The sequence below is a fragment of the Pelecanus crispus genome, chromosome 5 (assembly GCF_030463565.1).
Source record: "Pelecanus crispus isolate bPelCri1 chromosome 5, bPelCri1.pri, whole genome shotgun sequence".
Classification (NCBI taxonomy): domain Eukaryota; kingdom Metazoa; phylum Chordata; class Aves; order Pelecaniformes; family Pelecanidae; genus Pelecanus; species Pelecanus crispus.
The window spans coordinates 231,724-258,990 of record NC_134647.1 but is presented as its reverse complement, the minus strand read 5'-3'; the positions used below and the strand labels follow the sequence as shown (position 1 = coordinate 258,990).

The following is a 27,267-nucleotide window of genomic DNA, read 5'->3' as shown; positions in this document are numbered from 1 at the left end:
CACATTTATACGTACATAAATACTGCAATCAAATTTGCTGTACAATAAAATGCATTTTTATTTGCTTATTCTCACAATTTATCTTTTAATTCTTTCTGCTCATTCTTCATAATTACAAATGTTTAACATAAGATGGCATTTTGCTAATGAAACATTCAGATTCCAAGGAAGCTATCAGTATCTGCAAGGATACCTTTTTTTGAAGTCTGAATCACTCCCAGTTATGACCATCCCAGGAGTGCATCTCGCACTTAGTTTACAGACATTCCAAAGGGCTTTGTTATGAACTATGTTCCTAAAAACAAGCTGCTCAGAATCATGACCATATCACTATGCGCACAATGCATCATCACTAAGGACTTTTAAATCCAAAATAGTTACCTTTACCACTTAAAGAGAAGTTAATTCATTTTCTATCTTTAAGAGTACTACTTAGGCATACACTTTCGTTTCACCGTCTGGTACCTGACTTACAATTTATCACAGGTTCAGTTTGTTGAGTAATATAGGCGAGATTTAATAGTGTACTTATCACCTACACCAACCTAGGAAATCTTATCCCATAAACCACAAGTGTTGGGGGTGCGGCGGGAAGGCAAAAATTCAAAGAGGAGGAGAAGCAGCCATAGTTCAAGTGTACCTTAGATCCTGCAATGGAGATTGTTCTTGCTCTGTATTTGTTATTTGCTATGGTTAACGATACCAATGATAACAAATATGCAGAAAAGACAAAGGTCTACAAGATCATTAGCACCACAGAGACTATGGATGTATACTACATTTTCCTAATGCCTCCCAAAAGAGAAACTAGAGGCCACCAAATGAAGCTACCAGAAGGTTCAGTAAGCAAAAAGAGCTGGCGTTTCAATGAATGGGGAGAAGAATGTTTAATGTCCGGCCAAAGGACACTGTGGATGCAATAAGTTTCCACAAGTTTACGAGAGGAGAAGACAAAAATAGTCCAGAACAGATCCATTAAGGGTTAAGCAGGAGTTAATTGAGCATCTGTATTTTGTGCTCAGATATGTCTATTAAAAGAATGTACAATTTGATATTCTGTGGATTATCAATATTCCGAAGAAAAAAAAATACGCGGCTTGTGCCCCAACGTATGAGAATCAGGGGCTTCCATAAAATCTAAGATTCACTACACAAGCATTAGAGAAAAAACAGGAATAACACTGTGAAATGTCATGTTTTATTGTTGAAACTAATCAAAATAAGAATTTAATTCAATTTTTGACCTTCAGGCATCTACCACCTATTGCAATACTGTATTGTAATCAGGATATTTGCAAAAAAGGCACTAGATAGCTATGCGTGGAAGCAGCATCAAGCTCAAACCCTGTTAACCAAACTAATAAACAAAACCATAGGCACTTGCAAGAGCAGACATCCTCATTAATTTCAATTTAGATTTGTGAGAAAAAGTTAACAACACAGTTTTCTAAATTGAACTGCAGAATTCAGAACAGGACAATCATTTTCAATTCCAGTTTCTAGAAAAGGAAGCAAATAATTACTACTGTATTACAAACGCATATGACAGCTCATTTCATAGTTGGCTGTTCTGTATGGTATTTCTATTGCATCTGTAATAAACATGTTAGACTTCTAAATACACAGAATAAGTCCCTTAAGTAAAAAACAGTAAGCTTAAGAATTGGCTTAAAAGAGGTAGACTTTACACCCTATGAAGATGCGCTGTATTTGTTCCGAGACAGCACCATGATCAGATGCACTGAGAAAGACTGATGTACATAGGAGTTACTTCACACTAAGGAGATGGCAAAAAGTACTTAACCACTTCCCTGTTTCTGAATTCAGCTGCCTTCCTGGGCAACCATTTGGACTCAGGGGGAAGGGGGGGGGCCACCACATTATTTTCACAGCTTTTCACAGCAGAATCTTACTGGGGAAAAAGTGCATGCCATGCTTACCATGACTTAACGATTACTCCCAGAGAGCGATATCCAGATTGAAAAGTCTGTATTTTGCCCTTATTGACATTTCATCTTCAACTAAAAAGGATCTGAATGAAGCTGCATGAAGAGTCAAGTTTTCTCTAACTAATGACCCTGCAAGGGAAGGCCGAGAGCGCTGGGGCTGCTCAGCCTGGAGGGGAGAAGGCTCAGGGGGATCTCACCAATGCGTATAAATACCCGGAGGAAGGGTGCAAAGAGGACAGAGCCAGGCTCTTTTCAGGGGTGCCCAGTGACAGGACAAGGAGCACTGGGGACAGACTGAAACGCAGGAGGTACCCTCCGAACATCATCAAACACTTTGTCACTGTGACGGTGACTGAGAACTGGTACAGGTGGCCCAGGGAGGCCGCGGAGTCTCCCACCTTGGAGACTTCCAGCAGCTGTTTGGACGTGGTGCTGGGTAACTGGCTCTAGGTGGCTGTTCTTGAGCAGGGGGGTTCGGACAAGGTGACCTCCAGAGGCCCCTTCCAACCGCAGCCATACTGTGATTCTGCAATGGATACTCTTGCTGTTATATATTAATCAAAGCCAGCAAGATACAATTTTAGGGCACAGCTCAGTATCACTCCGCAACACTCTCTTCCACCTACTACTTGATGCAGTATTCCTATCCGTATTACTCGAACTCATAAGGACTCGTGCCCTCTCCATCACCCCAAATCACATTCACACTAAAACCACACATTTCTAAACCACAGCAGTTTAAAGCCTCCAGGTCCTGTCACTGAATGTCCACATTTGCCAAACTTCCAACATTCCTCTAACCCTACTATTTCATGTCCCACTTCTGCCAGACACACTCCTTTGTTAAAGCAGCTAGTCACTGCTTTGAATAACCCATAATATCTGGCTGGCTGGCTGCTTGCGTACCGAGAGAGAAACAAAGGCACTATCAGAAGCGGGTAATTCATGTATTTTTGGCTTGCTATAGGTAATTCTTCAGTATAACTGATTTAGCCCTTAGATAATTTTCTTCGCATCTTGTTCCATCTTTGAGCTTTGTGAAACTTACCCAAATCACTTTGGATGCATGCTGCATGTCTCAAAAAAGTACAGAAATATTTAACAAAGAAAGGGAAGAGTAACCACAAAAGCCTATACAAAATAATCGAAACTACAGCAAAAGCAGAAATAAAATTCCTGGAATTACCTCCAGTATCCAAGAAGATATGATTATCATCACATATTAATATTGGAGATACGATTATCACATACTTTGAGGCTGGACAATTTTAAAAACTTCAGTAAAAAGGTGCACATTCTCTTCATGAAGTATCAGTTATCACATACTGTTCTGCTAAGTGCACATTATCAGCCTGAGTGTAGCTCAACTGTTTACATTATAATCTCATTCAAAATCTCATACATAAAATGTAAATACACTTTAGCACATCTGAAATGGCTCTGGTCCCGCTCCCCCCCTCTTTTTTTCTGTATTCTGAAGCTTTATAGTGTCAACGAAGGGCAAAATCTGCAAATCATCTCATGAATTAAAGGGAGAAGAGAGAGAGAACTAGAGAAAGGGACAAGACTAATAAAGTAATATGGGCAACAGACACAAAAAAGGTAACAGGGTAAAAAGAGAGCAGATACCCTGACATTATGTTCACACTGTATGGAATTACTTCAGTCAAGCCATTCAAGTACATTACGAAGTTCACAACTACATGAACTTTAACTGTTATTTTATGAAGGCCAAACATGAAGAGGGTTTAGCAATGTTTTACCCTGTAAGCCAGGAATCAGGAAGCGCCACCTAGAAGGAGCTGCTTACTATGAACTCAGTCTTTATTGCTTTCAAATTTATCCTATGTAAACCTTATGTATTTCTACAGGTCATCACAGGAGGCTTAACTAGAGCCTGAATTCAAGATTGCTGAGAGTAGGATGTCTGTCCACATTCCTGTAGTAACATATTCAGGATACTTATCTTTTAAGGAAGCAAATATATTCACTGACAAAAGTCCAAAAACTTTCGTGCACTGAAGAAATGGCAACATGACCAAAATACAGTAACGCAGTATGGCACAAGCACAGTATTAATTTCCTTAAAATTCTAATTTTACTTATCCTTGTGTGGTTTATCTACACAAAGTCTAACAGTTCTACCACTGTAAAGCACAACTGGTATAACTGTAAAAAGCTCATGCTTCAGGAAGCTCAGACAGTATTCTCAATACAGGAAACACTTGTATTTAAACATGTATTTTATACACATTATGCACATGAATACATGAAAAGAGTGTGATTTAATGCATACACATAAATTACTATCAATATTAGGTTTATACAGGAAAGGAAGAAATAGAGTTCTAGTCAGAAATATCTGAACGCCAACTAACATAAATAAGTAGCTCAGAGTTCTTTTGTACTAGACAAATCCAGGCTCAGAGCTGATCATAAGGCATGCCAAACTCCTGCAACCTCCTAATAAAATCACTGAGAGGAGTGGTCTTCAACACTGCCCAGGATCAAGCTCTCAGCATCTCAATATAACTACTATTAAGACATATGCACAATTTTTAGAAAGGATTAGCTAAAAACAGGCAATGCTTCAGATTGTAGCAAAAATTACTTCACCCAAATTTAAGTTAATGTTCCTTGGATCAAAGACTTTACTTTTTAAAAAGTGGATACCTGCGGTCCATCTCTGGCTTCATAGAAGTCACCCACTCCTATTTTTGCACTGAAGCTGAAATTGTCCCTTGAGATATCCATTATTCCATTTCTGCTGAGATACTGAAAAAATCACATATTTTTCCACTTCAGCTTGTAAATAATTACAACCCAGCTTTGATGTAAAGCTAACTTTGTGAGTGTAATGTTTTGCATATTCTATCAAGGGGATATGCATTTATAGGAGATCAAATCAGTAACAGACTGAGATACATTATGCCTCACATCACAGGATATTTTGAAGTAAGTATCTTTATTCGAGGGAAAAAATGGTGTTTTTTAATTGCAAGCATGCTTAGCAGCATTAGAACACATAAGTTAAAAAAAGGAATGTACCTTTACTACTTCAGGATACTGTCTCAGCTTCTTTCCACAAGGTGCAAAATATGCTACTTCTCCTTGAAGACGACCACCAAAGTTTCTTATTCGGGTTTCTCTTTGCCAGCTATAGTAGTATGAAATAGTTGCATACAAGAAACCACTTTTTAAAAAACAAATAATTAATGTCAATTTTAGATTTTTACATAAAAGGAAAAAGGCACGTATCTAGTGACAAGAGTATCATAAATCAAACAGGCATAGCCAGAAATTGTTATTATGTAGACTGTCCAAACTCTGGCTATATGTGGATTTATTCGTATCAAGCTACTTACATATTACCAGATTTTAAACAGCTTAGAACCGTATTTCAGGGAGTTATTTGGAGTCTATACTGGCTCAGATCTAGCCATCAGGATTAATTTCCAGTAGCAAAACTGCTAAGAGACAGGTCATGTTTGCAAAAGAGCAAATTTGGTGCACAAAAATAAACACATGAAATATGCTGACACTTCTACAGAGATCCACAGTCATTGTGAGTTGGAAATCTAAATCATTGAAGCCCTTTCCTTATCATTCAGCCTCAAAACTTTTTACACTGGCATTTATTGACCAACTGACTTTTGAAGGTATATCTCCCTTTAAGGAATGTCAAGTATATATATAACCTACCCGTATTCGAGAGGAACACGCAGCTCCCGTTCATCTGTTACTCTTCGTCTTTTTGAAATACCTGAAACAGAATTTCTGATTAACACCTAAGAGAATTTACAAAATGAAAACATGTTCCTAAAATATACTTTTTATCCTTATAACCCCAAATGAAAAGATAAATCTTTTTTACATTCTAGCCATTACATACCTCAAGTACCAAGAAAATTAATGTAACTACTCTCCTTTTGAAATACGTTTTCCTCTAAGTTTCCTTTAACCTCTTCTAAAATGATAAACAGAAGAAAACCTAAGTATCCCATACTGAACTGCTTGCCCTGTTTGGCGCTCTCAGGTACTGCTAAAATAATTCCTTGCATGCCTGTTTTTCTATACTAGACCATATTTAAATCTTTTCAGTACAAAAGATTAAAATGAAAACACTCTTTACTTTAAAATTCCATTAATTATAATAAGCTCAGCCTTCAAAGAGCACTGTGTATACAACGCGGTCAACTGCCAAATGAGAAAAATTTTCAGAATTATTCCAGCTTTTCAAAGTTCAGACAGATGTTGCGCTTGGTGCCAGTCAAGAGACTGAATCAATAACATGATAGAGACAACTGACAAACGCGAGGTTTTACCGAGTGCCAAAGGCTGATACTTTTCTCAGGCCTCTTTGAGAGAACTGAGGACACGAACTACATACAGAGACAAACTTTTGACAGATGCCTTTCTCAAAAAGGTAGCTTGGACCTTGTGTAAAGAATGTGACGTATCTGTTCCTGGTGGAAATGGACATTGATAGAGTCTCATTATTAGACTGAACCCTTGAAACTCGCTCCAGCCTCTTACAGCCAGGAGTGTCATCAGGTGCAACGGCACAGCTTTCCAACTGAGGTGCCTGCGTGACCTGGAAGCAACGGCTAAGAGTCCTCTCCAGAAAGCAACGAGGAACTGCCCGTGCTTGGATGCCAAACTTCTTGGACGCATGTCTGCAGCCTAAAACTAACACGACTGACCGTTACGTTACTTCTAAGAGTCACAGTGGACAGAGGAAGATTGCTTGTCCAAACACAAGTGAATTGAAAAAATGAGTTGTCCAGTGCAAAAATAGGTACAAAAAGGAGACACAAGACCTCTTCAGTGACTGACCAGCTTTTGGTAAAAAGGAGACAAAAATATTTTAATTGTATTATGGTGATTCTTATTAGGAAAGCGTACTACTCCTAAAACAAGGACACGAAATTAATTATTCTACCTCACATCTCCACAAACAGACAAAAATCTGGTATCAGCCTTTTCAAAGCATCATAAATCAACACAGATTCCTGAGCAAAAAAATTTAACGCTGTATTCTAACAATTTGAATTACTCCTAATCCATGAGAAATCTTTTACAAACTGTGTTAATAATAGGCCTGTTTCTCGGAAAAATATGAAGTAGAACTGCTTCAAAGTTAATGCCCTTGATGACACAGAATGAAATTCCTATCCCACTGAATCCAAATATAAAAACCAACTTATGAGTGGAGTCCCCATTTAAAAATCTATTTACTTGCCTGTTAATTAAATATCAAATTTGTAATTCAAAGTAGTAAATATGCAATGTCATTTAATTGCTACCATGCAAATTGAGAAGTGTGACTTTCAAAAATGCAGTCTTTTCTGTAGCAGCAGTAATTACTAAATCTTACAAATTAGTCACCAAATGAAGGATTATAACCACTACATAACATCAGGCAAATGCTAAATGTACTTTTCATGAACCTTTGAAAAATAATTCCTTGCACGTAATCCATAAATTCTACTGAGAATTTTGAAATAATAATGAATAAAGTTATATTTGAACTAAATACAGTTATTAAATTTGTTGAGGAAGGGGCAGAAATAGAAGATTCAGAATGCAAACTATAATGTGTAGAAATTAGAAATAAATAACTGATTTATAATAAAATGGTAAATAACAAAGACTAAAAAATGAAGAGTTTTAATGAAATAAAAATCAACTCTGGCCACTTAATCCTACCTTCTCTCAAATAATTATATGAGCTAAAATGTCCTGGACTGAGTGTAATGTTCGGGTGTTGAGAAGTTGCAATTCTGCTGACTGATTTTAATGTCTGTTGCAAACATCCATGAAAAGATCACAGAATCCCTTCCAGGTTGGAAGAGTCCTCAAAAGATCATCTGGTCCAACCTTTCATGAAAAGGGGAGCCTAGATAAGATTATCTAGCACCCTGTCCAAGTGCATCTTGAAAATCTCCAGTGACGGGGACTCTACACATCCCTGGGGAGGTTGTTCCAGTGAATGATTGTTCTTACTGCAAAAAAATTTCTTTCTTATGTCAACGTATCATTTGATACCAGTGTCTAAACTACTTTCATAACTACATTTACAACACTTATATGTTACATTGTACTATAACAAAAGACATTCAGATACCACAGTGTGTACTTGGTGTAAGAGTAGATGGTGCTGTCCCAAGAAAAACTGCAGGCTGGGACTCAGGGCATAAGGCAGCTGGTGCAGAGCTTGGGGTCTTTGCTACTTGGAGATTAAGTGGGGTGGAATGAGCTGCAAGACCAATGGAAGAGCTCTTCACAGAGGATGAAGTTTTATTCAGTTTCAGTGGAGTTTTTTCTCCCTCAGTGTCTGTATCCGATTCATCTTGATCTTTATCATCCTCATCATCTTCATCCTCAGACCCTTCTGTATCTGACTCAGAATTACTGTCAGACTCTGTTTAAAAAAAAGTATGGCAAAAGGCACATTACAACTTGGTAACTAATCGCAAACATACTTAAGTTCTAACACTTGCAAAGTCTTTTGTCTTATTAAATAAGAAGCTTTTCTGGCTTCGGGGTTTTTTTATAACATCTCTTGAGTATAAATAGAAGGTTATAATTAACTAACTAAACTTTACAATGAATAGAAATATGACAGCATAAAGTAATTCTGCACGATAATGCACTGTTGTTTCAGGTGGAACTCTTTGTTTTTCCACAAGGAGATGAGAGACAGAAGCTGCAGTATTTTAAGAGATTGTTTACCCTAGAATGAGCTACAGTTAAGACATCCCCTGTGAGCCAGGCAGTGGTTGAACACTACCACAGGAAGGGCACTTCACAGGTGGTGAAATCTAGCATGAAGAGGAAGCAAAAAAATGGAACTGGGTACAGGCTGAAAGGTGTCAGAATTGGAAGTGTGTCAATCTGGGCAAAGGAAGAGTTAGAGATAAAGGGTAGACAGGATAAGGAACTGAAGATAGGCTACAGCTGTGAGGAAAAAAAGAGGATTAGTATAGGGTGTGTGGATGAGAGGGGGAAAGAGAATGATGAAGGTGGAACTGGACCCAAGGGATATCAGCACAAATAGGAGAAAGGAGTGACTGTGAATACAATCAACTCTTTAAAACAGGCCTTGCCTTTCTGAATTAAGAGCCTTTAAAATAGTAGTCTGAATACTATCTATGAACACTGCAGCCCTTGCAACTGTCCTAGTACTTTTGTACAATCTCACTCATTGATTACTGTGCTCCTGAATGAAGCCTATAAACATGCTCTTGCCACTCTTGACAATTTGAAGGCCTTTGTTTAGTCCCTCTCTGGTTGGGGAAGCCTGTTCTGCAGATGGGCTCTGCCTGCCAGAATAATTAACCATCAACCAGCCTGTTCTCTCCATCCCCATCCTGGGCACCTTGCCACAGAAGCAGTACCCGAGCTGCAGGCTAGGTGACTGATCTGGAAGGCAGGTCTCTGACAGCCTTTCCAGAAGGCTGTGGAGCCACCTCACCAGGACAGCTGAAAGTATACTTGCCATATAAGCAAGTACCAGAATACCCAAAACATAATTTTGGATATGACACAATGGGGGACTGGGAGACACGTGCTACTTTCCAGGATATCTGCAGGACAGTCTGTGGGCCATGCTGCCCCAACGTTTCTTACCCCTATTTCAAAATATGGTGGGAAATGCATGTTTTCAACACTCAAAAAATAAAGTTTCTGCTTTTCCTATAAAAAAGGTTAAACCACCTGATTGGCTATCATCAGAATCATCATCTTCATCGTCCTCATCTTCATCTTCGTCGTCGTCGTCATCATCATTTGAGTCGTCAGAGTCCTTACTGCTGGGGGCATCTGAGTCTACCCCTCTGAACTGCTCCACCACCAGTTTTGCAGAATGAAGGCGGTGTTGTGTTTTTACTGCATTTACTGCATTATTGCTGACTGGTTTATCCTTTCCTGAACCAGGTAACACAGGAGAGGTAGAGGGCATAACAGGTGTCCGGTTACCAGTTGGTTTTTTCCCACATGCACTCAAGTTTACTGGCAAAGAAAAGGGGGCACTACTAGAAATGGCTACACTTTCATTGATCTTGGTCTGGGATTTCAGTTTCGTAGTAAGTGCAAGAGGAGCCTCCTGGATGACGCTCTGAATAACTCCATTGGCTTGGTGATTACCTAAAAGTGCATTTGTCAGGAATGGATTAGAATGGTTGTTTTCCAAGGATGTGAGTTTTTGATGAGCTGGTGAACTAGATGTTGGTTTGGGGCTTGACAAAGCTGCAATAACCTTCTTCAGGTTCTTAGATGATTCCTGTTTCTTTAGCTGTGCTGCTGGGAATGTCTGTTTATATTGTTCCTAAAGAAATAAGAAGACAGAGGAATAAAATGTGGAGGGTTTTTTGTTGTTGTTGTTGGTTGTGTTTTTTGGTTTTTTCTGTTTTGGTTTGGTTTTTTTTTTAGTATTCAAGGCAGGTGTACTCTATGAAATCTTAAACATCTGCTAAGCTGTTTCTCATAGGTCAAAAGTAGGTGCTAGCTACAACAGAAGAGATGAGTAACTACAAGTTATGTAAGTCTCTTGTGATTTTCACTGTAAATCAAGTAGGAAAAGACAAATTGAACTCAAGATGAAGCTGATCTAAATTATGTAGGGAAGTTTTTTTTCACTTGCTACATCGCTCTAGACAGTGATTTTCATAAAGATATCAAGCATCCTGGAAAAAAATTTTAAAAAGAGACTACTCTTATGTACTGGCATAGGAAAAACCCCACTTTTTACTCATTTCATTTCAGCATATAAAATCTCATTAGTGAATGTAAAACTAGCTTTACTAATTTGTTCATTGTAAAGCACAAAGTAAATACAACACACTAATGGCTACAATACTAGAAGAAAACCAAGAGAAGGCTCTTGGCATAGAAAAATTTTCTCAAAAAAAAAAAGATGGGGAAAAAAATGTATTACTCAAGTACTGTGATATGCTGGGGTTTGAACTCTGAAAAAGTACTACTTGAAAGTTCTTCAGGTAGAACTTAATCAGTAGTGGCTCAGAAATGCATGTAAAGCTTACACTGTCTTTAGTCTCAAGACTCTTCCTAGGAAAAAGAAAATACAGTATCTTGGATAGAAAAAATATAATAGAATGGATAAAGATGGTACACTTTAAATAAATTTTTAAACATTAAGTCAAATACAATACATTCTTGAAGTTACTGACATTTAAAACTGAATATGAACTTATGAAAACCTATAAAATAAATATTAACACAGTGCATGTTTCCAGTAAAAGTTCTAAAGAAATCAAACCATTAAATGGGTGATGTATCATCAGCTGAAGACTCACAACCGAAATTTGACAGCAGAAGCCTCTTCCAGTGGCAAAGGCGTATGTTTTCATAATTATAATTTATTTAATTATTTCAGGTGAATGACTAGCTTATTTGAATTTTACGAAGTAACTGTGAGTTGAAAGGTAACATAGCGTTTCTCTTCTGGTCTAGGAATAAAAAACTGTGATAAAAATATTTTTCAGTCCTCGCTGAGGAATGTGGGTTAGCTGTGAATCAGAGTTCAGTTTACTCTTCACCAGCACCACTTTGTTTAAAATAAAGTTTGTATTTAATAATGAAACTTGCCTTGGTAAATGTACTTTTTCATTTATATATATATATTTTTATATATATATATATCTCTTACCATATATATATCTCTCTTTCAAGGCTCAACATTTCTAAAATGCTAGCTTTTTATTCTCTTCTAATCCCCATTCAACTCTAACTGAATAGAAATTACGAAAATTCATCACTAGTCACCATAATCACTATTACAAAATAAATAAATTGAGAACCTACAAAGAATTTTTGTAAGCTAAAGAACTGTTAAAACAGACACATGTAAACATACTGTAGAGTCCTGACCTGTAAAAAGGAAGATCAAATTTATTGCAATGGCCTTACTGAGTTTTAATAGCTATCAGTGAATGAATATTCTTCTGCCTTTAAAGAACAAACAAAATCCAAGATTAAATCAAACATCTTTTTTAACAAAGGCTTTCAGCTACTTTGTTTAAAATCATGATTAAAATACGTAATTTTAATTACTGCGACTTAAAACTATCCAACTTGAAACAAAGCGATGCTTACATACTAAATATGGAAAGTATTAAGTCAGAGTTCTGACTGAAATTAGGAGAAGCACAGGAAAAATACAAGGCCACACAATTTGCCCATGAGTACTTTTCTTGTTTTGATACTGATTTTAGCTGCTCATTTTCCTTAAGAGATGCATGACAAAATCCTTTGCTTTCTTTGTACCCATTACTCTCACCACTACACTGACTGCTTTCAGCAGAGCTGTAAAGTTCCACTGTGTGATGAAACTCATGAAACTCAAGTTCAGCATTATGTGACAGTAGGTTGTGTATATGATTACATTATGTATACATTAGGGTATGCATACATCCACATGCACCACCAAGTAGATGACTGTTCTCCCAAGATAAAGTTATGGAATAGTTCAGGGCACTTGTAATGTATACTGAATCATCTCTAAAATTAAAGCACAATATTTGCTGCTCTTTTAGAAAACAAACAAACAAGAACTGCCCCCCCCAAACCACCACAGTTCAGAATATATGCTACCCACACAATTTAGTTCATTTACATAGTTCAGAAATCCATATCAACTCTTAAAACATATCAAAAAATATGATATGAAAATAAATATACATATAATTTTGAAACATTGTATTTAAAAGAGCTTGATAGCACAATGTTGCATCTTGTTAAGCAGGCAACACAGGTTACAAATAATCAAAAACCCACTGATTTTTCACTCACCCGTTTTGATCTTACATCGCTGGTCAAAGAGATAGATTCTTCAGAGGTATTTTTATTCCCTGCTTTGAGTAGATCAGGGGAAGGAACTATGAGTTTTAAATAGGTTTCTTTTTTGGCTTGATGTACCAAAGACAAAGGTTTCACATTGGGAACCAATCCTGTAGACTGTATTACACTTGTGTGTTTGTTCACAGATTCCTCCTTTGCCTGAGAGCTTTGGAAAACAAACGGAAGCTGCTGTGACAAAACCTGAGGCTGCTTCTGCTGGGACTGGAATGATGAGTGAGTCTGGGAATCAGACACAAGAGGTATCTGCTGGTGTGTTCTTTTTTCTTGGGACTTTTCATGTGGTTTTTGTCCATCAGTTTTCATATCTGTTACGCCACTATGCATTAGCACCTGCAAAATATGTATTTCTGACTGTTCATATTAGATCAGTTGAAGATCCTTTAAAAAAAAGTACATCAGTCCCCATGAAACAATTACACTATTCTTGGCAGAGGACGAACAATAATAATTTTTAAAATCCATCCTGTCATATATTTATTGTTTAGGGTTCCCTACTGCCCCGATAGTTTCACTGTGTGAAGACAATGCTTAGTAGACAAGGAGTACTAAACCGTGGTTGTCTTTAAATGTATTTTTGACTGTAAACCTAACAGGATACCGAGATTCCAATCTTGTTCTTCTATTGGCTACCAGGAAAAGCAACCACGCTACTAGGAAAAAAGCAACTACCAATGCAATAGCCATAGAAAGATACACTTCCAATACACTCTGAGCGCACAGCACCTCATCTCCTTGTATTTCCCGCTTTATAACAAAAACAACCACCTAACTGTTAAACTCCTAGCCCATAAAGAACAACAAAGCGCACACCTGGATGCACACAAAGGAAGCAAAAAAACCCCAGAAAACCCTGAAGCAAAACCAGAAACAGTATTCTTAGCATGATTAATGTGTAGTTAAATAATTGGTCACTGGTACCAATGCGAACAGGTCAATTTTTCACAAACAGCTTTCAGCGACAAGACTGTAAGCAGCAGAATGAGGTGTCATACCTTGTTCTTGGTTTTGTGATGTGCTTCGTTTTCAGAATCAGATTCATCATCTTCACTCTCTTCAGCACTCTGGTCCTCCTCCTCCTCTTCATCCTCCTCCAGATCATCGGAGTCACTACTACTTATGCCTTCACTTGAGGTGTCTGAAGAGGAGCCTGAATCACTGTCGCTGTTACTAGAGCTTTCCACTGCTTTTTTTCTGGGCTTCTACCAGAAAGATAATGCACTATTACTGGTTCAGCTTTAATCTGTTATACCATCTTATTATTATGCATAATCTTTAAAACAAAAAACCAGTAAGACTTTAGAGTAAAGTGATCTGCAAGCCTTGAACACAACTGACTGTCTTTGCAGAAGAGTAAAGAGAAAGAAGTACTTCACAACATAATGAAAATTAAAAACTGGTCACAAGGTTCCACTAATGTATTTTTCTGACCACATGCACTGGCAGAGCAGTTGGCATCACTACATTTCAAAGGAGTGTATCAAATTTAGGCCTAGAAAATTGGCCTGTAATTCAGGTCTAGCAAAACTTTCACAGAATGTACTGCTTCCAAAAAAATTTAAAACCAAAAGCTTTATTTGCAATCTAACTTAGAAAGAACAATACATATTAGATTCAATCAAAATCCTTCAGTGACACATTAATTTAACTACACTACTTAACTGTTAATTTCACAGTAGGTACTGTTCAGCAATGCAAGGTTTTGAGGACTGAAAAGAATATGCCCATCAAATTGCTTCTGGGATTTGCTTCTGAAAAATTGACCAAAATCTGCTGAAATACTCTGACAACTATATTATATTTAAATTATTGGAAAGAACAAATTTACAAACCAGAATGGAAAAGTAAAAGAAGCAACACACAAGAATGCAGAAAAAGAAGAAAGATGTAAAAAAACAAACAAACAAACAAAAAAACCAAAAAAACCACAGGAACGCCAAAATGTTGACACTGCAAGACCAGGTTTTAAAGTGCAATGGATGTGGAAAGTTAGCTTTTTTGGGGAGCTAACTAAAACAAATGTGTATTTTACAAACACATCTGAAGGAGGTACTTGTGGACTTGACTGTTATGATGGTGGCTATGCGAGAGAGACATGAAAGTATGTATTACTGCATTAGAGCATTTTTAATCATTAAAGAAAGTTCGCAGAATGATGTTGGAAGGTAGAGAAACGTGAAACGATTACAGATGTCAGGCAAAAGCAGCAAAGTGTTATGCAGCATCTAAACAGGGCACGTGGAGTCACTGCGGCAACTGTAAGGTTAAAATCAGTCAAAAGGAAGATAGGTGGACAGCAAAAGTAGGGGACTGGAGGGCAAAAAAGTTGCAGCAATTCTAGATACCGATGCAGACAAGAAGCATCGGAGAAACGCTGCTTTAAAAATATGATTCTTAACAAAACTTTCCCCAAAAGTTTACTTTTCAAACCTTTTTTTTTAATGGTACGTGTATTATAAAACAAGAGGCTAAAAAGAAAGAGCAATTTTATGTCAAAGATCTTGCCTTATGAAGAAGAAATTTGCTTAAATTACTGGGAGAACATAACAAACGTTCTTATAATTGGGTGTACTGGTTTTGGATGGGATAGAGTTAATTTTTTCATAGTAGCTCCTATGGTGCTATGTTTTGGATAGTGACCATAAGAGTGTGGATAACACAGGGACATGTTGGTTACTGCTCAGCTCTGCTTGCACAGCCTCAAGGCCTCTTCTGCTCCTCACCCCACCCTGCCAGCAAGCGGGCTGAGGGAGCACAAGAATCTGGGAGCACGGCCGGGACAGCGGAGCCCAGCTGAGCCCCGGGATGTCCCACACCGCACGGCGTCGTGCTCGGCACAATGGGCTGGGGGAGGAGGAGGAAGGGGGGGACTTAAGGCGTTTGTCTTCTCAAGCCACCGCTACGCATGATGAATCCCTGCCTTCCTGGAAATGGCTGAACACCTGCCTGCTGATGGGAAGTACTGAATGAATTCTTTATTTCGCTTTGCCTGTGCGTGCAACTTTTGCTTCCTCTGTTAAACTGCCCTTCTCTCACGCCACGAGTTTTTGCACTTATACCCTTCAATTCTCTCCCCATCCCACAGCAGGGGCCGGGAACGAGCAAGCATCTGTGTGGGGCTGAGCCGCCCACCGGGGTTAAACCACAACAACAGCATTCAATTTACTTTGTGAAACAGCTATGAAATGTGGAAGCTGTAGGTGGATTAAGCCCCATCTATTTGTCAATTGGTTGGTATCTGTATCTTTTTTTTTAAACCAGGTTCTCTTTATCGATTCCTGTGATGAACACAGTAATACTTCATATCATCATACCTTCTGCATATTGTCACATGCATTGCTTCACTGCTGGGAAATCTTAGGAATTTAAGTGTATTTATTTGGATTTATTGTTTCACTGCTCAATTCAGAAAGGTGTCAGTTGATACTTCACATGAGGGACAATGATCTGAATGTACGCAGACACTTAAAAAATAACAGATCTAAATAACTGTACCAGTCTATGGTAGGTCCTATATGTCTCATTGCTGGTGTCCTTTACATCATATTTAAGTATCTTCCTGTCTAATATTTGGCACAGATGCAGAATATTTCTTCATGAAGGTTAAGATCATAAAATGAAGGACAAGACCATGATCTGAAGCAGTAAAAGTAACAATGCCTCCTGGAATCATATCTCTAGGATTCTATTCTAGTTTTTCCCCTTCATGGTTCTCTATTTCTCCCTGTATGTGCAAAGGGAAACACCCAAAACGCTGCAATAACACTAAAATCAGAAATATCCAGTTTATTCACGATGCTGATGAAATACCGATTCGTAACATCAGCTTCTTAAGAGACACATGTAAAAGTCTGGAAAAAGAAGAGTATGTCAATGGGCTTACTTAGCTGATAGTGTTCACTGCCACTCATCAACACTTTTACAACTTTTGCTGTCCATCTACTTTTACAAAATGTGTTAGCTGCTGTATCCTACAAATCTATCTTTTCATACTGCAGAAAAGAATGTAAGAAAATTACCATACCAAGAAAGGAGTCAGGAACGTTCTTGTGAAAAGGGAGGCGGAGAGTGCCAAGCAACATCCAGCACATAAGTCTCATTCACAAAGAACTACCTCAGGTAAGAAAAGGGACAGCTAATTTTGACATAAAATTTAGAATAACCTGTAAGCAACCAAATGCTTCAAAACAAATCAGGCACTTTCACTACACTGTGAAACACCACCACTTCCCAGGGAGTTTTTACTTCATAAACAAATAGAATCTCTTTTGACATAGATAAAACCAATACAAAGAAGTTGGATTAGTAGGATTCCACAAGAAGGGATGGCAAATTAGTAGCTTAGAGAAAATGTAATGATAGGGAAAATTTAAAACTCATGCATTTAGTGGATATAACAGGATTAATCTTGATGGAGAAGTTTCTATCACATCCAGCGGGAGGGGGGAACAACATGAGTAAAGACAGTAAACTGCATAGAGAAGAAATAATTCAGACTAAAACAAGTAATATAAGCCAGAAAGAGAAAAAGATAACTCTAAAGAAAAATATCTCTGTAAAGACATTTAGAACAACAAAAAATACTTGAAAGATATTCTAAAAGCTTGCTGACACAAAAAAGAAAGTCGAGAGAGAGAAGGAAAAGTACAGACCAAAAAAGTAAGTACCGTTTTACTTCATTTGAAATATACTAGAAAGAAAAAAAGAGAGCATTAGACTTCTGGAGATATATGTTAAGACCAGGCAGATACTTACAGAATATCAAAAAATACATTATTTAGAAAAGGACAATAAAAGACTCTTCAAGAAATACACTCAATAAAAAATTATTATTAAGTTATGTTAAAAGAGCAAATTTCACTTCAACTAGTTCCTCCATTGGCAACAATAATCATAAAAGTTGAAGCAAGAGTGGGTTCAATTAAAATAAATTTCATATTTGATTTCGGTTCACTGACTTTAGCAAATCTGCTGGATGGTTATGCTAATTCAAAATGTCCATTGTTCAGAAAGCAATGATCTAGACTGAATACGAATACCAAGAAAAGGAGCCCGACCTTAATGACGCAATGGGACAGTCCCATAAAAAGGTGACTAAAGTGAGAGTTTAAAAATGTTTTAGTCATGATTTCAAAGTACTGAAGTTTATAAAGGGAATACAACATGGCAATTGCCAAAAAGAGGTATTAAAGGTAAAGGATGTGACTACAGTTAGAAAGTCAGCATCCTGATGCTAATTCTGGAATCTAGGTAAGTAAAAGCCCCCATCGCAAGATCTTGGAGTGGATTCCTATCTCACCAGCTGCCCATAATGGCAGGGGACTTTCTCGAGCCAAATGAGACTTAAGTTCCCCAGTTATGCCTTCTTTCCCTAGAGACTGTTGCCTTACCAATGTAAAAACACTGCTGACCTTCTTCATCCTAGAAATTCACTAATGCATGCAAGAGAGGGGCAGTCAGTGTCACATTTCTTCTGTGAGGCTGAACCAGCACATTCAGATGATTTATAAAGTACCTGCTTACTCAGTTTTATCTTGGCCACAAACAGGGCAGGCTTAAAAGACGACAATTAAAGCATGCTAAAGTTATCAACAGAGTAACCAACACAGCAAAGTTAAAAGGTAATGCAGTTACCAAATTTTTGTATGTAAGAAGTTAAGTCATGGATAGTGTATCAGATCATCATGATGATATCTATCGTCAGTACAACATCATTATGCTGCACAGACATAACATGACACACCACTAATATACAGTGATGAGTGAGGATGTGGCACAATTTTAAGCTCATGCTTTGGACAGATTCCTGTTTATCATTGTCTGATACATACAGCACTCTGAAATATCAAATACACACCCTAGAAAAAAGGAACTGGATGAGAACTTCTAGTAACTACAGCTTTGAGGATCAGATGCTTCTATAACTCAGAAGTTGTTTTTCACATGCTACAGGCAAAAAAAAATATATATAAAATACAAGTTGCTATCAGACTGCACTTTAGGATTCCCTAAGATGGTAGGACAACAGAACTAGAATTCAACCAGGAAGAAAACACTGCACGAAAAGCAATTCTCTAGATTTTCACCAACTGTAAAAACAGCTTGGTATCAGCTTTGCCTTTTCATTTTTTTTATATTTTTTAAATACCAACCTCAAAAGAAAATTACAACTAAGGATATGGTTGAAGAAATCAGCAGATGAATACTAAAAAACCATAAAGAAAGGAACATTTAAAGAAGTCTAACTAAAATGTTTTAAAATAAACTGTGCTCTTTAGAAAAAGAGGCAAGCGTTGTTACACTTTGAAATTTAAAAACAGAACATCACTTGTACAAAGCCCAGTACAAATTACTACATCTACTGCCCCCTGTTTATTCCTCTGCCTTCAGTTCCAGTTGTGGCTTCATTCTACCATACTGAATAAAAATATTGGGGTTTTTTAAATTTTATTTTAAATCAAATCCCTTGATTTTCTCCTCGTGTTGGAGTTCTCATTTAGAGTATTCTGTATGTTTTGATTGGAAAGCTTGTTCAAATCATTACAATGACAAATACCAATTACCTCAAAAACTTTCAGAGGAAAAGAAGTTAAGAATAAGGATTAGAGGAATGTCTAATAATGTCAGAACATAAGGCCCAGAACAACAAACTCCACTTCGGTATTAGAAAAATTGCTACAAGAACTTAGGAAGCAAAACTGTTGACAACCTGAAATTTAGCTGCATTAGATAAACGATTTAAATGTTAAGATACAAAACTAAACAAATTTAAGAAAGGACGTACACTAATTGATTGAGTACATTGTTTTACAGCAACTCACTATTCAGCAAATTGAAACTGGTGTTTGAAATCAGTACCCACACCAAAAGAAAATGTATCAATATAGATACAGATATAGATACAGAACTTACACTTAAAGACAAATGGTAATACAAAGAAGATAATGCTGACAACCATCCTGACTGAAACTGGGGGGGGGTCAGGGGGAGGCAAAAGTTTCAGTGACATGTTCAGTGATACTTATATTAACACTAGCCTAACCAGCTCAACTTTCAGAATAAGGCAAAGAGCCAAAAAGTGAGCAGAAAAGACTCTCTTCATTTACTTACGATATAAACTTTTGGGAAGGTATTTGGAGATATTAAGAGACAGTCATTTATTTAGTATTCTGCATAACTGCAGTAATAGTCAGAAGTGCAGACACATAATTTGGGAAAAAAAAAAATTACTTCTGCACCATAGAAACAAAGCTTACATTTTGCGCAGATATCCAGGATAAAAGCAGAATTTTAGAAAGGGAAGAGCCATTTCTAGTATTCAAGCCTGAAAAAAGTCAAAGATTTCCCAAATACCTGCAACTACCTTAATACCTTCAAAAGTTGTTGATCACTGAACACATAAAGAATGTTTTATGAGAAAATGTTCTTTAATATGTTAATAATTTCCTACTGTCAATATAGCAAACACCATATCACTACACAAATATAATTAACCATTTTAATGCTAACAGCTATTTTTATGCAGATAAATGCAAACACCAACTGTCCTTTGAAAATGCCAGCCTCTCACGTAAGAACACTCAGATTTGGGAGCTGAACGTAATGCAGTAACAGAAAGAGAAAGAAAGCAACAGGCCCAATTCACTCACAAAACAAAAATATAAATAGATATCAAGAAATAAAAGTATTTTAGCCTAGATGGCTGCCAGTAGGGAATAACTCCCTTACCTTCTATTCTGACAGTAATCACTTTCCCAGTATCCCATTTCCTCTGTTTTGACTTAAGTAGTTTTGATTCCAAGAGTAGCAAAGTTCTTAAGGAGTGCGTGGATCAGTATATAAAGAGGTTTACTAACTCACTGAGACTACTCATGTCTTTCATATTAGATGGCTGTCTTAAGGTTTTTTCTGAATCACAGCCATTAATAATACTTCTTTCTTCTGATAAATAGGAAATTACTCCCAGAAAAGCATTTTTTTAACATCTAAAAATTTCGTTTTGCTTCTGAAATTATTACTATTTTAAGTTACACAAAACCACAATTATATAAACAGATATAATTTATAATAGATTGTAATTTATAATACAAATATTTATACTCTAATATAATATCAAATTCTGGTGTTAAAAATAATACACTTTTAAAAATAATTTTATAAATTAAATAAAAATATGTTATCACATAAAGCTATTAACTAGGGGAATTAGTGCTAATGTTAGCTTTTGGTTCATGAACATGTCAAAACTAAACAAAATTTTAAAAAAACCAACCAAACAAACAAAAAAACCCCCCAAACCCCCAAAAACTCCCACACAAAAAACCCCCACAGAGACAAGGGTACAGATCTTGCTTTAATACATAATAATAAGAAAAACCCAAAACATTACGTACTGGGAGAGTACACTTAAAAATGCTGCTGTGTGCACAATCAGAACACTTACCACGTCAATTGCTTGTCTGAATCTTAAGGCTTTTTCTGCATATTTACCTTATCTTTGATTTTGTCAGCTCTGGCGTCCAAAAGCTGAACTTTGCTTTGCTCCTGGTTGTATTTGCGGCCTCCTGCTCCTGAGGTTATAGCTTTCACTTGTCCTGCAGATGTTGCAACGCTAGTGGATAGTACAGATGTGCTGATACCAGATACTGCAGTAGTACTGTTCCCATTCAGTGATCCATTTATACCTTAAGATGACAGATTTATAAAGTGACACTTAAAAAAATCTGAAGTAGCAAATACTTTGAGGTGTTCCAGTCACACTAATCTAGCTTCCATAAACATGTTAGAAGACACTAGACCACTCACAGGTTACTCCCAAAATATACTAAATATTTGCCATCCAAGAGTCACTTTGATTTGCTCATGGAGTTCTTTGAATTAAAACATGCAGAGTACCCATGATTTAAAGGACAAACACATATGGGGGGGGGGGGGGGGGGGGGGGGGGGGGGGGAAGAGCACAGTTTAGAAAGAAATCTGAACTTGTCTATTTTTAAGCCCAAACTATCCTTAAGTTTAGTCAGGGGCAGAAAAATAAGATTTTGAAGACAGAAGACACAAAAATATATATTCCAGTAAATATCTCACAGAATAATTTGTTTACAATTTTAAAGTATCAATCAGCTCCAAAGAAAACCACAGGAAGCCCAAGATATGAGTTTTGCAATGTGTAAAATGAGGTGGGGGGGGGGGGGGGGGGGGGGCCAGTTGTGGGAATGCTATTTGAAATAACATCCACTTTCAAGCTTGCTTACTTATCTGTCAATTAAGACTGTTGTTTTCTAAGAAAACACCCCTAACCACACAAATCTGCTACTCTGCAATCCCAGGACTATTATTAGATTGATTCTGAAACGCACATCAACATCCTAAAACCTATCAAAACTATACAAAAGAAAAAAGCTTTTTTTGTACATCATAGAATCACAGAACAGAATATCCTGAGTCGGAAGGGGTCCACAAGGATCACCAAGTCCAACTCCTGACTTCACACAGGACAACCTGAAAGTTAAAGCCATAGATCTAGGAGCGCTGTCCGAACATTTCTTGAACACAGACAGGCTTGGGGCCATGACAACTTCCCTGGCAAACTTGCTCACTCTCTCAGTGAGCAACGTTTTCCTACTGTCCAGTGTGAACTTCCCCCGATGCAGCTTCAAGCCGTCCCCCCACATCCTGTCACTGGGCACCGGAGAGAGGAGACCAGCACCTCCCTCCACCCCCCCGTCATGAGGAAGCCATAGGCAGCAATGAGGGCAGCCCTCAGCCTCCTCTCCTCTAAGCCAAACAAACCGAGTACCAAATATCAAACAGATGTGTCTTACATCTTCAAAAGGCATGCAATGCCACTACATAAAATTCTGGCTTCAAATGCAAGAGAATGTTCTAATGTCGTTGGGCTGTTTTCAATGAGATGCTGTAGCCAGCCAGCCATCCCCCCCATGCCCCCCCAACAAGTAACTACCTGATGCCTGCTTCCTATATGCAGAGGAACGGCATTCACCACAGAAGCACAAAGCCTCCTAAATCAGACCACAAACTTTAAAAGAAAACTTTTCCCTCCTACTCAGTCCCAGACAAACTATCTAAGGAAAGAGAGGGGGAAAAATATTAGTAGAAAGAGTATTTCATTATTGAAAGCCTGTACTTGTGTGTCTCACGCTTAGCTAACAGAATCAATTTTTATAGAACTGTTTAGGAATGGGAAGAATGATGAGAGGCAAAGCTCCAATTCCACATCTTTCTGCATGTGCAGAAGTTCAATAAGATTACTCCCTCTACAACTTTAGCCATTACCTTTTTCTGTACTGCTCCGACTATTTTTCCCTGTAGCTCTTGAGTGGAATGAAGTAGAATCATGATTCTGTGCAGGAGGTGCAAAGAGCGGTGGAATTCCCAAGAGCGGTGGGAAAAAAGCTGCCCCGGAACGAGAGTGCGTGTCCGCTGTTCGCCACCATTCTACACCACAAAGGAAATAAAAACAAGCTTCAGTTGTTCTAATAATATATTTAAATATTTCTGTAAGCACGTTGCTGTGCATAATCTAGAGCAGATTTACTAAATCTGGGAGTAAAAAGAAAACACAACACTTAGGAACTTCTTAAATTACATGACTTTCATGCAGCAATTCTGGTTTTAAGTCATTAAAGCCATTCTGGTAAAGATTTCAATGCAGTTTTAATTTAAACGCATTCTGAAAATAAAAACTTAATAGAAAGCTATGTGACAGTGATCCCCCCAAAATGAAACCGCTAGTCTTATCAACAGGATCAATATTCACAGGTCACTCTTCACGTTCATTGTTACCTCAGCAGTCTTCCCCCATCAGAACTATGAAAAAGCACAACAGCTTTAAGTCACCTCTGCAATCCCAGTCTTGGAATACTCCAAGGCCTCCACCACAAAACCAGAACTGAAGCAGTTCCCCATGACATGACCTATTTCATATAGGAATCTCTAGTTATTCTACAGTAACTCTATACCCACTCTAAGAGGTTTCCACCCTGGAGTTTGACACTGGATTGGAAAAAAGCAGCCTCTTAATTTTTTTCTGTAATATTCCTATTAAAATGGTTGTTTCACAATCAGAAGCAGGGCTTCTCTGTGCTGCTTATTACATAAATTTAAGTGGTTGAGCAAGGAATAAAGATTTCTTACTTTAATAACAATCTACTACTCTTTTTGGTTTTGTTGCTGTTTTAAACTTTCATCTTAAATGATTATTGATTTTTGTTTTCCAGGAAAATGAACTTGAAATGAGTTGATAGGGTCCCTACAATTTTCAATTTTTAAAGTTCTTTACTATAGTAGCAGCCATTTAGAATATTTATGCAAGCCTTATGTAATCCTTTTCTGCAGTTCTTGAAACTCTGCATGACCAAACTGACTCTATTTTTTATGAGGCATTGCTAAGCCCAAACAGCCATGTAAGAGGCAAATATCCAGTGCACTGCTTGTCATAAGTTTCTGTACTTAAAGAGAAGGCCAGAAACGGTGTGCAGATTTCTATAGAGGAATTCCTTAACAGTGTCAGGGTCTTCCTTTTATAATAGCTGTTGCAGTAGCTACAACATTTTGTAGCACATTTATTAGTCAGCAACTGAAAAAAACCACAAAGCATAATTAAAGAACCACCTTTCAAATCCCTCTGAAGGGAAAGAAACTTTTGAAAGAAGACCAGATATCAAAAATTATGTATGTGAGAGAGAAAATGTGTGTGTTGGGGGGGGAGGGGATGGGGGGGGAAATGCAGTCATATTTTGTCAGGAAGGAAAAATCTCTTCCAAACTTCTCTTAAAACTAACTCTCCCCACCCACCGCCAATCAAAACCAAAATGACATCACATTACAAGAAGCAGAAGAATCAGAAACGTGACACATAAATGCCATTGTGACAAAGGCTAGAAACATAGCTTTGGTCTACATAAACCCTAAATCTAACAAGCAAGTGCACATAAAATAATTCAAGTCATGGAAGAGATGGTTATCTCTTAGTCAGGTCCTATAGCGGCCATACGACTGTGAAGGTGTTTGAAGGGCAGTAGTGGTGAAGTGTTTTGGGACAGCTGACTCATACGAAAAAGCTGTTAAAACACAGTGCTGTTTTTGCCTTTTTTAATGCTTAAAATGTCAGATTTGTGAGCACGCTTTCCAGTCTTGTAGTGAAAACTTTATTATGTAACACTAGACACCAGAAACACGCTGGAAGGCACAATCCATACAAGTAACAGCATGGACCAGGTGCTAAGCAAGTCTTTTCCGACTTCTGTGAATGACTGCTTTTCCTCTTCAAAACTATTTCTTTAGGGCTTAAGTGCAATTATGATTTTTTTTTTTGAACCCTGAAACAGATTAAGTTGTGGCATACATTCAGGACAGAAACAGTTTTGCATAATATCCCTGTGAACAGCTGAGAAAGAGCAGAATCTGTGGTTTGGCCCACTGGCATGCTTCATTTCTTAAAATAAAAATATCAGGTTTTGTACATTACGAGGATGAGAACTGTGCCATAAGTATAGAACTTCTGCTATTTTACACACACATTATCAGTGTGATTCAAAGAATTAAACCATGTAATTGAGCAGGATTAACTCTAGTGCATTTTAAGACAGTTGTTTCATATTGCTATAAAACACATTAAGAAGGTAAGGAAAGTAAGAAAGAGCTACATAAGTATAAGGATGTTACATACAGTAATTAAGACTCTTAATGAATATATCACTGAAGTTTGAACAATGCTAATAAACAAATTGTAACCTGACAGTGTCAACAGACAATGAAACTGTAAGAACATACATCACAGTTATACTAATATGTTATAAATTAAATATTCTAATTGCTAAAAAGATACAAAACATGGCTAGAACACCAGAGATGAAAACAGAAGGCTGGACACTCTAGGGCAATAATTCCAAAACTTTCATCATGGTATGATAAGCAGGCTGTAATTGATCTGCAAAAACTTCACATTATTCTATTAAATTTGGAATTTGAGCATAGTGATACATAGTAGTTTTGCATGCATTCTGAGTGGTCCCACAAAGTTACAGAATCATTGCCTTGGAATGTATTAACCAAGAAATGTAAAAACAATGGTCATTGGACAATATATATAAAATAATACACAGGCAGACAAATTGCTACCAAATTAAGGACAAAGGTGCCATTCAAAGGCTTAAGCCAGATTACAACAACTACATACAACTAGACTGCCTAAGAGAACTTCCAAGCTATTTATTATATTATCAAGATCCATGGAAAATACTGCCCTTCAATGAGACAGCAAAACCAAAATTTTAATATTAATTCTTTCCCCCTACATTTATTTACACAGATACATAAATATAAAAACCCCATCTTTACATACATGAGTGTCTCAGTTTTTACTTGAAACTTTTAAGAACATCACAGGTGGTCAGAAAATTGTCTAAGGTCAGATGCAGAGTTCTTCCATTCCTACTTCAGCAAAAATAACATTTTTTCAGTGAAGAAAGTTTCTTTTGCAAAATGGGACAAAGTCAATGGAAGCTATGAACAACTACCATCCCTTAAAGCAAAGCTTAAAACGAGCACCCGTTAACTCTGCTGCGCTAACACGTTAGATGGCTGTTACAAATGAATGAATCTTTTCATATAATGAAAAAAAAACTGAATGAGAACATTACAAATGAATCAGTATTCACTGCTTTTTGAAGTATTTTACCCCTCCTTACTTCACCTCTATGTGCATTTCTTTCAGATGCTTTTGCTTTGTGCAGGTATGTATATAGTATCTCGTTACCCTCCCACTAAAAAAAGTTCTGCTTTTACTCCTCTGGCATTAATAAGTAAAACAAAATTCTGTCATTCATAGCAAACAAAATTTTAAAAATACCAAAAGATCTCTTTACAATACTTGCTGTAGGTTTTTACCAGTCCCTAATCCTAAAATTCTACCAATGGTAGAATCCCACAATCCTGAATTCTACCGGGGGTGGAGGGGGGCGGCGGAAATGGATGCCCAGGGGGTGGACAGCCAACAAAAGGTGAGATCTTTTCAAGATACTCACTTCCTGGCAGGAATATCTTTTCTTTAAACTAAAGACAAAGTGAATTAAGAAGCATCTTGGCTCACTGCGTACTTTGGAGAATGCACTACAGTATTTAATTTACGGACTGTGCAAGACTGGAAAACACTAGCTGAGTAACTGACATCTTATGGTGGAAGTCAGATGCACCATTTTGTATTCATCTCTCTTGTGCAGTATGTTGATATTTTAAAGGATGGGAGGCTACCGACTTTACAAGACGCCACCAAAAAAACCCCTCTACTTAGAAATAAAATCAAGACAGACACAAGATCATGCCGGCCAATCCTATTACAGACAAATGATACGTCTGTAATAGTACTCTCAAGAACTGTGGTTATACAATGAACACACCCATGTAATGGAGAACAATG

The 27,267-nt window shown here is 37.4% G+C and overlaps 1 protein-coding gene across 1 annotated transcript in view; it reads right to left on the bottom strand.

Moving 5' to 3' along the window:
• Positions 1-27,267, bottom strand: part of BAZ2B (bromodomain adjacent to zinc finger domain 2B) — a 162,760-nt gene that overhangs the window by 47,293 nt on the left and 88,200 nt on the right. Inside the window, exons 5-13 of the mRNA XM_075710229.1 lie at positions 23,124-23,285; positions 21,318-21,511; positions 13,823-14,029; positions 12,762-13,160; positions 9,669-10,278; positions 8,077-8,373; positions 5,652-5,712; positions 4,998-5,106; positions 4,623-4,724 (exon numbers count right to left, since the gene is read on the bottom strand). Coding sequence (XP_075566344.1) covers positions 4,623-4,724; positions 4,998-5,106; positions 5,652-5,712; positions 8,077-8,373; positions 9,669-10,278; positions 12,762-13,160; positions 13,823-14,029; positions 21,318-21,511; positions 23,124-23,285 — 2,141 coding nt within the window. The remainder of the gene's footprint in view (positions 1-4,622; positions 4,725-4,997; positions 5,107-5,651; positions 5,713-8,076; positions 8,374-9,668; positions 10,279-12,761; positions 13,161-13,822; positions 14,030-21,317; positions 21,512-23,123; positions 23,286-27,267) is intronic.